General features: G+C 37.7%; 1 protein-coding gene across 1 annotated transcript in view; it reads right to left on the bottom strand.

Moving 5' to 3' along the window:
• The window catches only part of LOC137274160 (sister chromatid cohesion protein PDS5 homolog B-like), a 37,206-nt gene that overhangs the window by 22,245 nt on the left and 1,977 nt on the right, over window positions 1-12,984 (bottom strand). Inside the window, exons 2-6 of the mRNA XM_067807195.1 lie at window positions 7,285-7,399; window positions 3,680-3,874; window positions 2,468-2,554; window positions 643-740; window positions 227-353 (exon numbers count right to left, since the gene is read on the bottom strand). Of these exons, the coding sequence (XP_067663296.1) occupies window positions 227-353; window positions 643-740; window positions 2,468-2,554; window positions 3,680-3,874; window positions 7,285-7,386 (609 nt within the window). The 5' untranslated portion in view covers window positions 7,387-7,399. The remainder of the gene's footprint in view (window positions 1-226; window positions 354-642; window positions 741-2,467; window positions 2,555-3,679; window positions 3,875-7,284; window positions 7,400-12,984) is intronic.

The following is a 12,984-nucleotide window of genomic DNA, read 5'->3' as shown; positions in this document are numbered from 1 at the left end:
TACTATGTAAAGAAGGACTCACCATCTGAGGCTCTGCTAGGTAAACAAGAACCTACCTTCTGAGGCTCTACTATGTAAACAAGGACTCACCATCCAAGGCTCTGCTATGTAAACAAGAACCTACCTCCTGAGGCTCTACTATGTAAACAAGGACTCACCATCCAAGGCTCTGCTAGGTAAACAAGAACCCACCTTCTGTGGCTATACTATGTTCATGCTGACCCACCTTCTGAGGCTCTACTATGTTGATGAGGACCACATCCAACAGTTCTTGTGACACAGTGTCAGCCTCGGCTATGAGTGGCGTCATCATGTCCAACATGAAGTTCTTCACCTTGCTGGAATGCTTGTCACTGCAAATGGATGGAGAATATCACTGGTCTATAGCACCACAGACGAGCCAAACATCCTCAATACAAGCACACCCTATTCCTTCACATTTCATCTCTGATGGGACACAACATCATAATATCACAAAAAACGTCTTTGAAACCATCACAATTATCAGTTGAACATATATGTTACCAAGGAAACTATCAACTCCCAAACTGTCATTTTCTTTTGAAGCAGAAGACAATGTAAACTGGGTGCCAAATCCTGCTGTGAATGGACATAAAATGAGAGAAAGAATATCAACATTACCTAACTATGGAGAACATGAGTTTGAAGAGGGAGCAGAATATCTCCTGGTTGTCATCCAGCTCAATGCAGATGTTGAAGGACTTCACCCAGGCCAGGTTCTGTCAACATAACACATTACTGTAGCACGTGCAATACAAACCAGGGCCCTGTTTCACAAAACTCTCGTAAGCCTCGGAACTTTTCTGTTCATATGAACAATATTACAAACTTCCAGCAGTGTTGGATGAACAGCGCGTTTCTGCATCTTGGGCGCACAAATAAGAGTTTGAACGCACATACGTAACATGCGAGGGTCTTGTGGACGCATTGACTCGAGCAGTATCGATTTCCTATCACAAATAAAAAATGTACATCTGTGTGTACAGGTCGTAGCATATTGGGTTATTTCATGTCAAAGAAGACTGCAAAATGTTTGTAACTGTTTCCGGTTCATAAACTCTTCCGCTTGTTAAACAAAACCAGTTTTATTTGTCTCGCAATTTTCATGACCAATACCCAAACTGGTTACTTGATTTACATATATTATCGGTTTTGCATAAATTAATGTACGGTATGGTCCATGGGTTTCTTCAGCCAATCAGATGATAGCTATTAAAGGGCTCAGCAACATTCGTAATTTGGTTAGCATGGGGATTGGTCGAAAATATCACGACCTTGTGTCAAGCTAAAAATAGCCAGGCAAGCCAAACGTATTCGACGATTTAACGGCGCAAACAAATATAATGCAGAATAAATGCGAAAACTTGAATATGGGCGTTGTTTTTCTTTTATGGACTCTAAATACTTTGATATTCTACAAAAGACTTGTGTGTTTTTTTCTTAGAATTTGTCAGAGTGAGTGAATATATAATCATCGTCCAAAGTTTGTTATTTACCTTGTTCTTTGAAATACGGCACATCCTTATAAAGAATTCGTTTACTACGTTTGCATAAATTTGACAGCTCCCGTGATGACAAGGTATCATATTCAGGCAATTTTAGACAATACTACAGCTCAAAAATCATTACCAGCTGAGAAAACTGGTGAAAAAAATGACACAGAAAAAAAGAAAAAAGAAGAAACAAAAAGTTGAAAAGCGATTTCAAAGTTGCTGGTTTACAAAGTACAACTGGTCAAGATTAGAAAGATCACTTGGCATGACTTGGCATGTCTGTATTTCTGAAACCAAGACCAGTGCATTTACTGTTAGCTGTCATAAGTATAGGCATTCCACACTGGTCAGGCACATGAAGGCTGGTGACCACAATTCTGCTATTCAAGCTGCATCTCTGAGACAGAACATGTCTACAGTTGTCTCCAAAGTGCTGAATGACAAGGAATGTGCAGTTCAATCTGCAATGCTCTATATATATACTAGCTGACAAAGGAGCAAACTGCTGCATCAAAATGTGCTGCATTGATGGAATTACGCATGCTTAATGGACTATCATTTCCAAAAACATTAGGTTGTGATTCAGACTCAATGAAATACACATCTCACTGTGCATTTGACGACATGTAAGATGTCATAGCTGGTTCATGGACCCTTCCAGTTTGTTTTTAGTCCCCTAATTTTTAAGTGAAGGGGTCCAACGGACCCCAAGAAAATTTAAGCCAGAGCAGACACTGTCCCACAGGAAAAAAATGATATGTTTTGCAGTTTCTGAAACGAAATAAACTTTGGAACCAGGTCTCAAATAAAAGCCAGCATTGTAGATGTTATTTACCACAAGGTGTTGATTGTTAGTTAACACCGGGATTCTCATGTTATTGTCACCAGGTGTCACAGTTTACTTGCATTAAAAACATGGAAGAGGAAATATGTTCCTGAAGACATTAACTTACTTCCAATAAATAGAAATATCTTTTGAAAGATGGAGCCTCAGGATCTTCCAAGCCCCTCAGCTGCTTGATCAGGAACATGAAAATCTCCTGCAACACCAGCATAGCAACATCACTTCCTGTCTCAAACACCAGCATGTCAACATCACTTCCTGTCTCAGACAAACACCAGCATGTCAACACCACTTCCTGTCTCAAACACCAGCATGTCAACACCACTTCCTGTCTCAAACATCAGCATGTCAACACCACTCCCTGTCTCAGACAAACACCAACATGTCAACATCACTGGATGTCTCAGATAAACACCAGCATGTCAACATCACCTCCAGTCTCTGACAATCACAAACATGTGAACATCACTTCCAGTCTCTGACAAACACAAGCTTGTCAACATCACTTCCTGTCTCGGACACAACATCAGCATGTCAACATCATTTCGCGTCCGTGACAAACACCAGCATGCCAACATCACTTCCTGTCTCTGACATCAAACACCACCATTTCAACATCACATCCTGGCTCATCCTGCATATAAACATTGCTTTAAATAACAGAATGTCTATTTCACTGCCTGTAATAGACAGCAAAGAAATAGACAAAACATGTCAACATTCTTGCACTAAGAATAAAGCCACGATATGATTTAACCAGTATCAAATACGAGTTAAATCGCTGCGGTTTAAGTAATAAATTTGGCTTACCGATGTATTAGAGATATAGGTGCGTCTATATGGGCAAAATAAATTGGTCAGGACCGACTGATACTTTGAGTTGTGCATAATACTTGAGATGCTGGCATTCAGAGCATTGGGAGTTGACAGTACAACTATGAGAGCAACAACAAAGTGAATGACATATTCTCTCCAGTTGTTTGCCCTGATTACACTATATAGACAGAAATACATACAGTGCAATGGTATTTTGTCAATAGCACAAAACAATTCATAACTTTCATAAGTGAGAATAAAAACTAGGCATAACATGTGAATCTGTAGGTTTTCACATTAGGTACTGTCACATTACAATCATAGTATTGAAAAAAAAAACCCAAACCATCACCTTTAATTACAAGCATACCAGCACAACACTCAATGTTGCGCATCAGTGCAACACACAATGATGTGCATCAGTACTCCACACATAACTCTCTGATGATATTGAAATATATTTGTAAGAGCCCAGTTCAACACAGCAGATGCCGCCTCAACTCACCTTCAAGTGATCTTGATCTTTGTACGGTGCCTCTGGAGCAAATATTCTGAAGACATCAGCAATGCAACATGCCACAAGTAGTCGGACATCTTTGTTCTGGTGGTCCAGGTAGAAGTCTGTGGCCAGCATGAGGGCCAGGCCAGCATACTGGTCATTGTCGTCCTGACCCATGTCCTGGAATGCCCGGGCTAGAAGCTGCAACATGCAACACACTGTCACACACTTGGAACAACTGATCCACAGAACAAAATCACATCACAACATTGTTACAAGTATTCACATTGATAATTAGGCATATTACAATGCAAGCAATGAATAACTTTTCTTAATCGTACTGCATGGGTTTTAAGTACACTTGACCAAAATACAAAATAGCCTTTGATACTAGCCAATTCAATAAAGGATTATCTGTTTAGGGTAAGATTTAATTTTTAAAATACTTTTTACTACCTGCACCAAATGCAATCAGGTGATTTCCACAGATTGAACCGTTACAATCTTGGCTCCACCAAGACATCAACCATGCAACTGCTGATGTAACAGCCCACACTACTAAAGCAATAATTTAGGATGCACTTTTGCTTTTAAAGTGACATTAACATCCATACACACAATGTCTTTGGTTCTTTTTCACAGCATGTAGCTGGCTGCAAAATCCATCTTTCTCCCATTACAAGTTACTTATAAGACAGTGAAGTATGACCTTCGTTGAAATGTCACAAGATTTTGTACCCAGTGTCTAAGTAACTGATGTCTGATGATGGAAGCAGGCATTTATTGTAACTTCAAGCAACTGATTAGTGAGTGAGTGAGTGAGTTGAGTTTTACGCCACTTTCAGCAATATCTTAGCAATATTCCAGCAATATCACGACGGGGGACACCAGAAAAAGGGCTTCACACATTGTACCCATGTGGGGAATCGAACCTGGGTTGTCGGCGTGACGTGTGAACGCTTTAACCACTAGGCTACCCTGCCGCCTCAGCAACTGATTAAGCTGCCACATAACAATATGAGTAACTTACACCAGTAACACTGCAAGCATAAACATGTGGTGGAAAACATTACACGCAATGGGTGCAACTTGATAATACAAGTTACCAAGTTACCCAATATTTACCCGCACTCCCAATATTTCACCTGCTCTCCTGATGTTTTACCTGCACTTTATATTTAACCTGCACTCCCAATATTTTACATGCTCTTTCAATATTCATCCTGCACTCTCAATGTTTTAACCACACTCCCAATGTTTACTCAGCACTCCGACTATTATAACTAAACTTTATATTTTACCTACTCTCACAATGTTTTAACAGCAGTTTATATTTTTACTTGCAATCCCAATATATTACCTGCACTCCCAATACCTTACGTGCACTATGTATTTTACCTACACTCTCAATGTTTTACCTGCACTCCCAATTCCTTGCAAGCACTAAATATACGTAAAGTGTGCTTCTCACCATATATTAGGTCATCTCTTGTTTTCCCAGAACAACCGCATTTGAGGTTTTTGGTTTGGAGGGACAGGTTTTACTTTTCAATTGAAAGACCTCTTCCCAGGTTTTAATTTTCGTTAGAAAGACTGTTTCGCCGCAAGTTTTACTTTTCCTAACTTTATATGAACATCAACATTCAAATGATACATGAGTGTTTGAAATCAATTGAAAAATATCATTCAAGATTAAACTCACAATACAAAGATCATCCGAAGGTAGGCGTTCTACCGCACGGCCACCGGGCCAACAAACGTGGCAGTGTTAAATTAGCTACTTACCGTAACTGGCATTAAATTGATTTTACGTGCGCTTAAGTTATGGTTATGTAGCTACATTAAATGATCATCTACATTGTAATTACCGATCATTGACAGTATATATGTTAGAGAAAACACTTCTCCTCAGTTTGGGTTGACAATGTAAAACCATCGGGGTCGGTAATTACCCTCCCCTCCAGTTTTACATTGTCTACCAAAACCGAGGAGAAGTGTTTTCTCCTCTACTTATATTTTACCTGCATTCCCAGTATTTCACCTGCACTCCCAATAATTTTACCCTACTCCAAATTATTTTACCTGCACTGGTGCAGGCTGGATACAGAGAATTCCATCCCTGCTGTCCATAGCACAGATTTCACTGTGACAATACACAAATGCATATAGTGTTTACTTTGTGACAGAAGAAGTAATCAAACCTATCACCTGATATTAATTATGACTTCTAATGGTTGCTTTATCAATGGTGAAACGAACACTAGAAGATGTAAGTATGTAATACATATCTGCTGTGGACACTGACACACAGTAAACTGCATATCAAGGAGTTGGTGAGGCAATAATTAACTATACAACGTTATGGATGACAACTTCTTGTTTGAACAAAGTCTCTGTGTAGATTGAATAGCCTAAAGTACCAAGAATCTTCACAGAAAGATCACTCTATGCGATAAACAAAAGTAGTCTGCTTTATTAGTGCACCTGCAAAGATGAACCACCTGAAATTTATAACAAGTATTTGCCACTAACATGACAATGTCCCCCCGCTGTTAAAGAAGAATGAACCATAACCTATTTACTAGTTTCTTTTTTTTTTCATGATTGCACAGATTACTTTTGAAGGAATGGAAATTTCTTCAGTCTGGAGGCTACAACTGGGTGCAACATTTCATGATATCAGTGTGTACGAATGGTGTTTCAAAGCAACAGGACATTGGGTCCTGTAAGTTTCAGATGTCTGTCTGACCCACTGAAAATTCACAGGACCCACAGAATAAAATTAAACACACATTTCAGATTTAACATTTCTCATAATTGGCATTGAAATTATTCACATTATACAATGACAAACATTTTAAACATATATTTATGAACAGTGAATAAGTGTCACATGCCACAAATAACAACTTCAGACAAAGTCATTGTAATATATTCAGTCAGACACTGGGACCAGCAGGTTGGGGACTTCTGTCTGACCATTGCCAAATCTGCCAGATTTGTCAGAAGGTCAGACACTATTCGTGAACACTGTGATATAACAAAGAGTTCAAAAAAAGATCGAAGCGTGGTAATGAAATAGGTGAAGATAACCCAAATAGACTGGTGTCTTCACAAAAACCCTATGTAGGCTGTCACCAAATTTGAAGATACTGCGTACAACAGTGCATGAAATAATGTTGTAACACAAGTTTGAGAAGTGTTTACATTGTTTTGACCTTGAAAATAAGTTCAAGGTCACTCAATTTGACTGGTATCTGCACAATCCCCCCAATCTAGGCTGTCACCAAATTTGAAGATATTGGGTACAACAGTTCATGAGATACCACTTAACAAGATTTTCAAAATCAGTCTTGAAAATAAGGTCAAGGTCAATCAAATCAACTAGTATCTGTGTAATCCAGCAATGTAGGCTGTCACCAAATTTGAAGACATTGGGTACAACAGGTCCTGAGTTCTTGCATGAACAAGAATCAAGACAAACATATGTACAGATGTACGGACGCTGGTAAAGACTTAGTCCCTTGTTCTGCCTTGCAGCGGGGAACAGTAACAAACCCTGCAGCCTAGCCACACATGCATCAGAAGACAATGCAGTACTGGAGCAGTACCTTAAGCCTTCTGACAAGTTCATCCTTGGCTATTTCCTCGCTGACCTCCTTGCAGCCAGGGGGGTAACACACCTTCACAGTTTTGTTCAACGCTTTAGCCATCTTGATTGGGCATCTGAAATCAGAAAAACACAAGTGTTCAACTATATCCACACAAACAAACAATTTCTTCTTTCACTGTAACATGGGACCAATCTTCTAATCTGCAGACCTCATAACAAGAGAACTAACTGATCTGCATGTACAAAGGAACCTCACTTGTGACTACCGGTGATTTAAACAGACAGCATCTATTCTAAAAAGTGAAGTGTGGACAGAACTGTTTCACTCAAGTTATCATGGCCTCTAGTTCATATACAGACAGTCCACTTCAGTAAAATAAAATATTACCTTTTAAAAAAATATTGGAAGGAAATTAGCAGCAATGACACATATTTCAGTCAGTGTCAACTGCAAGGGTTTAAAAATATGTTAAACAGCCACCTGCTATAGGGCAAGTGACTTCAAGAAAGTAGCTTGTCCTAACTAATATTCCACTTGCCCCGATTTTAGGACATTAAGCGTGATGTTAATCTTTCCTGGGCTATTAATCGAAGAGTTAAAATTTCACTCTCTACTAACTCTACATTATTATTATTATTATTGCAAACTTTAATAGCTCTATTATGATTAGAAATTAAATCCAAGATTGAAACCATACATGGAAATTATCTAGTAGTCCACAGACAAGTAAGATACCATTATATCATTGCCTAAAATGACAAGAGATTTGTCCCGGGCGTCAGGCGATGGGATTCTTGAACCCCTGAACTACAAAATTCGGTAACTAGGACCATGTCATCTCAGACTCCATGTTTCAACAAGCTCACTGGCTAAACTAAACAGTTTATTCGTTTTTTCGGCCATCTGCAAATGGACATCGTCGAACATTAATACATAATGATACAGTGGATAGTGATAATGATCATCATACATTGCTGAGAGACAAAGTTATTATTTTGCTGCATTTAGAATAATTTCAGAGAGAAATGTCTTTCCGGCATGCTAGCAACATAAGGATAAGAAGAGGGGTTATCAGAAAACCTAGATGGTATATATTTAGCCCTTATCAAATTATATATTACGCACACAATCATAAAAGTGTACAACATTTTCATCTACCTTATCATTACTATTGCACTGACACGACAGCTACGTTTCGAAAATGGCATGTGCCCATGACGTCAGGACTAAGGTCAAACCCGACAAATAAATTTTTGAAGCTAGAGGGGTGTTCCACATTACATATCTCATTCTATTAAAGTTGTCCACAACATATGAAGTAGAGTACCAGTAAAGATGCTTCAACTTGCAATGTTTTTGAAGAAAACCTTGTTGTGGAAATATCTAAATACATTTGATGCTATGTAAAACGTCTCTTTTTCCTCATGCACCCTGAGTATGGCTGAAACCATATGAAAAGATCTATCTGCAGAGCAACCAAAACACAACACAAGGGTAATGAGTGCATATTTTAAACATGTTTTGTTCATGGTGCATAGGTCATGCTAAAATGGAGAAAAACCTATTGTGTTTACACTTTGGAAGTGATTATAGTTGGTTGAATGCTGCTAAATGTTTCATTTAAAACCTCACCCAAGCGCATGAGAACTAAGTACCCCCAAAATTATAATACATAGTAACCTTCATCTGAGAGCCACTAAAGAGCCATTTTTCATAATGTCACCCCACTTGTAGCAGACACTATCTTCCACTGCAATCCAATGACACTATCATAAACTAAACACAATTCATCCATATATAGTAACAACTCTTGACCAACCGATATACCTCACAAGTGGACGATTCTATCTTGCTCTGGAGTTCAAACATACACATGAAAGATAATAATGGACTAACAATACACCCCTGATGTACACCACTTAAATAATGAATCAATAGAATTACAGCCTGAACTAAAACCTTACAGTACTAAGTGATAACACCTTGATTCGTGCATCCTGTAAATTCCGTATTGCACTGGTTAAAGTTAATGTATTAAGAACATTGTACTAATAAAAGCATTCCTGTATGCACTATGTATGTATGTTGTAATAATCTAGGAGTTCTTGAAGATGAGTACCATGTATTATTTGTATGTGTAAGGTATGCGCATCTCGAACAAAATAATAGTATCAATCTCAAAAGTCTGTTCTCAGTACATAAAATACCCAAACCATAACCTCTGTCGTTATTTACATGAAACGTGTTTTCCTTTTCATGAAGATGTACATATGTTCTTCCTGTCATGTTATGGCTATGTCATCACAATCAATTGTACTTTGGGTCACATGGCCAAACTACCCAATAAATAAATTGAATTGAAATGAATCAAATTGGGTGTCTCCATTTCGATGGATCCTTCTTCTTCGTCTTCATTGGAAGTTTCTGCTGCACAATGTAAAATTAGCTGGTATTCAGTATACAACTAAAGAGGATGTCACTGGCTATATTCGCATTTGACATTATGTCATGTGACGTCTCTGCTCATTAACTGTCAGGTGTTTCCATAATAAGCAGAAATCCAAGATCGTTTTTCACTTTTTTATTCTGATTTTACAAACTTTTTGAGACATTTTGATACGGAAAGTGATCTTTCCACATATCAAAAAATAGTCTTACATTAGTATTCTCCTGTTAGGGGAGTGGCAGCGTCATGTTGAAATGTCAATCCAGGGTCATGTAAGAGACTGGATGGCAAAATGATGGGTTTCAACTGAAGTCTTGATACTGTACGGCTGAACAACCATCAACAGTGATTGGCCATTGGCACAATGTTCTGCAAATTGATATACTTCCCCTTTCAAATTTGTCAACCTCACCAACATAACAATGTGCATGGAATTACCGTGAATTCTGATTTAGAGTGTCTTTGAGACTCATCCAGTTAATTTTCAGGGGTCCTGGAGTACAAAATTGGGGTCCCAGATACTTAAATATTTCTATTAATACAATGTTATAATATTGCTGTCATTCAGTTACTGTTATTGTATTGCGTAACACTATCATCACAGTAATTAAACTGCAAATAATATCATAACCCAGCTAGTAGCAAGCTCAGTTACAACTTATTGTTACTTCATAAGCATTTTAAAAAAGAAGTATTTGAACTTTCTCTGCCTCCTTAATGTATTTTTTTTGGCGTCCATTGTCAATTTTTATGAATGATGTAGGATGTAGGAATTTGAATCCTGTAAATTCCTGAATGTGCATGATGTTCCCCTTGGCACTTGCCACAGGGCAAGTGACTTAAGAAAATAACTTGTCCTAACCAATTTTCCACATGCCTTGATTTCAATGACATAATCATGATGCAGTAATTATGAAAGAATATATCAGCATTGTGCCTGATTATAATGTTTAGTGGACTATTTGTTAAGAAGTGATAAATTGCAAAGAAAAATAACTCTACTTTATTATCATTGTGAAATTTTATAGCTACATTTTGAGCATAATATATATCATACCAGAAATATGAAAAATGTCTAAAATAATCCCTGTACCAAAGGAAACGAACCCTTCTGTGTTGAATGACTTTAGACCGGTCGCCTTAACGCTTATAGCTATGTAGTGCTTCGAGAGGATCATGCTAAATATTCTGATGTGTGATGTTGGACACCTTCTTGACCCTCTTCAATTTGCATTCAGAGCCCAGCGGGGTGTTGAAGATGCCAAAGTTGTTATTTTAAACAGTATTTACAAACATTTAGAAATTCCAAAATCTTATGTTAGACTACGTTTTATCGATTTTTCATCTGCCTTTAACACAATTCAACCTCACATTTTATTGCAAAAACTTTTATCTATGAAAGTGAACAAGAATCTTCTTCTCTGGGTTGAACAGTTTCTGACTGACAAACCGCAATTTGTGCATGTGAACCAAGCAGATTCGTCAGTTGTGCACACTAACACTGGGGCACCCCAGGGCAGTCTAATCTCGCCTGTGCTTTTCATTCTTTATACTAATGACTGTGTAAGCCGCAACCCTGATTGTCTGACTGTCAAATTCGCTGATGACGCGGCTTTGGTTGGCCTGATTTGGGAGACAGAAGCCCACTACAGAAAATATATTGATAACTTTGTTCAGTGATGTGGCGATAATTACCTTCAGTTAAATGTTTCATCATGTAAAGAACTCATCATTGATTTTAGAAGCAAGAAAACTGACACTACTACTGTTGAAATTTAAAATGAAAATGTTCAAATTGTTACACAGTACAAATACCTTGGTACACAGTACAAATACCTTGGTACTATTATTGATGACAAACTACAGTGGGGCCCAAATACTGATTTCATTTTTAAGAAGTGCCAACAAAGATTACAATTTATGCGTAACTTGAGATCTTTTAATGTTAGCCAAAACGTAATGCTGTTGTTTTATCATTGTTTTGTTGAGAGTATTTTAACCTTTTCAATTCAGTGTTGGTACGGTTTTCTTAATCTCAAAAGTAAATCTCATCTTAACAAAATTGTTCTTATGGCAACCAAGATTTCTGGACTTTCTGTTTCATCTTTACAATCCCTCTTTAATGATCGTGCTGTTAATCTCGCTGAGAGAATTTTATCAGATTCAAGTCACATGTTATTCCAAGAATACAATCTTTTACCTTCAAGCCGGCGTTACCAAATGCCCCCTTTTAAAACTAAAAGAGTTCAGAATTCTTTTATTCCTTTTAAATGACTGTTGACTGTCAGTCTTTGTTGTCGTTTTACATATCTTAATCTGTATGTAGTTATTTATGTTTTAAAAATCTCATATGTGTTGACTTTCAAATGTAAAAAGAATTCCCCTCGGGGTAATAAAGTATTGTCATTGCCATGTCATTGTCAAATCCAAGTTTATTTGCAGTTTGAAACCATAAGCCAAAATTATCTAGTAGCCCATGGACAAGTAAGATCCCATAATTTGATTGCTCAAAATGAAAACTGACTTGTCCCAGGCACTTGGCGGTGGATTTTTTACCCCTGCAGGACTCTTTCATACACTTAATTAAGTGATCCTGGTGAATTTTCACTAGCCAGCGACCACAAGACCAGTTTAAATTCCGCACACAGGATGCAAGTGATTGCCATGTTTCACACTGCATCAAGTGACCATGTTCAGACAACCTGCATGGACAAGAAAAGAAACAATAGAACCATCCCTTTTTCTCAGTTATTACCAATCATATGGGTGTCAAGTACTATGAGTAGCATTAACAAATCAATGAGCTTCTCTCAAACAGAACTTCTGTAAGGTGACTTGGCCTTGCTTTGAGAGAACTTGCATATTATGTTGCATTTGGCTGAAAGTACCTGAAAACCTCATCTTTGTTCCATCATGTCCACATATAATTCAAATCAAAATCAGTTCTTAGTAAGTTTCATTTTGAAGCAGATAGGTCAGGCAAATATTTCATACCATGTTATTACTAGAACAGACTGTCTAAGGGTTTGAAAACTTTCAACTTTTCTAATGCTGTGAGGTGTGGAATGTTCACGCTCTTTTGCACAGACAACAATATCTATGACATATGTGACAACAAAATCTGACAAACACTTCTGAATCATTGTTAAATTTCAATTAAACCCAAAACATGTTATGGATAACAATCACCAGGGTTCCAGGTAATATTTCAACATCAGGAGTATGTACTCCTTAATTTTTTCAATACAGGA

Source organism: Haliotis asinina, chromosome 2 (assembly GCF_037392515.1).
Source record: "Haliotis asinina isolate JCU_RB_2024 chromosome 2, JCU_Hal_asi_v2, whole genome shotgun sequence".
Lineage (NCBI taxonomy): Eukaryota > Metazoa > Mollusca > Gastropoda > Lepetellida > Haliotidae > Haliotis > Haliotis asinina.
Note: the sequence above shows the minus strand (reverse complement) of the source record. Positions and strands in the feature narration are given on the sequence as shown.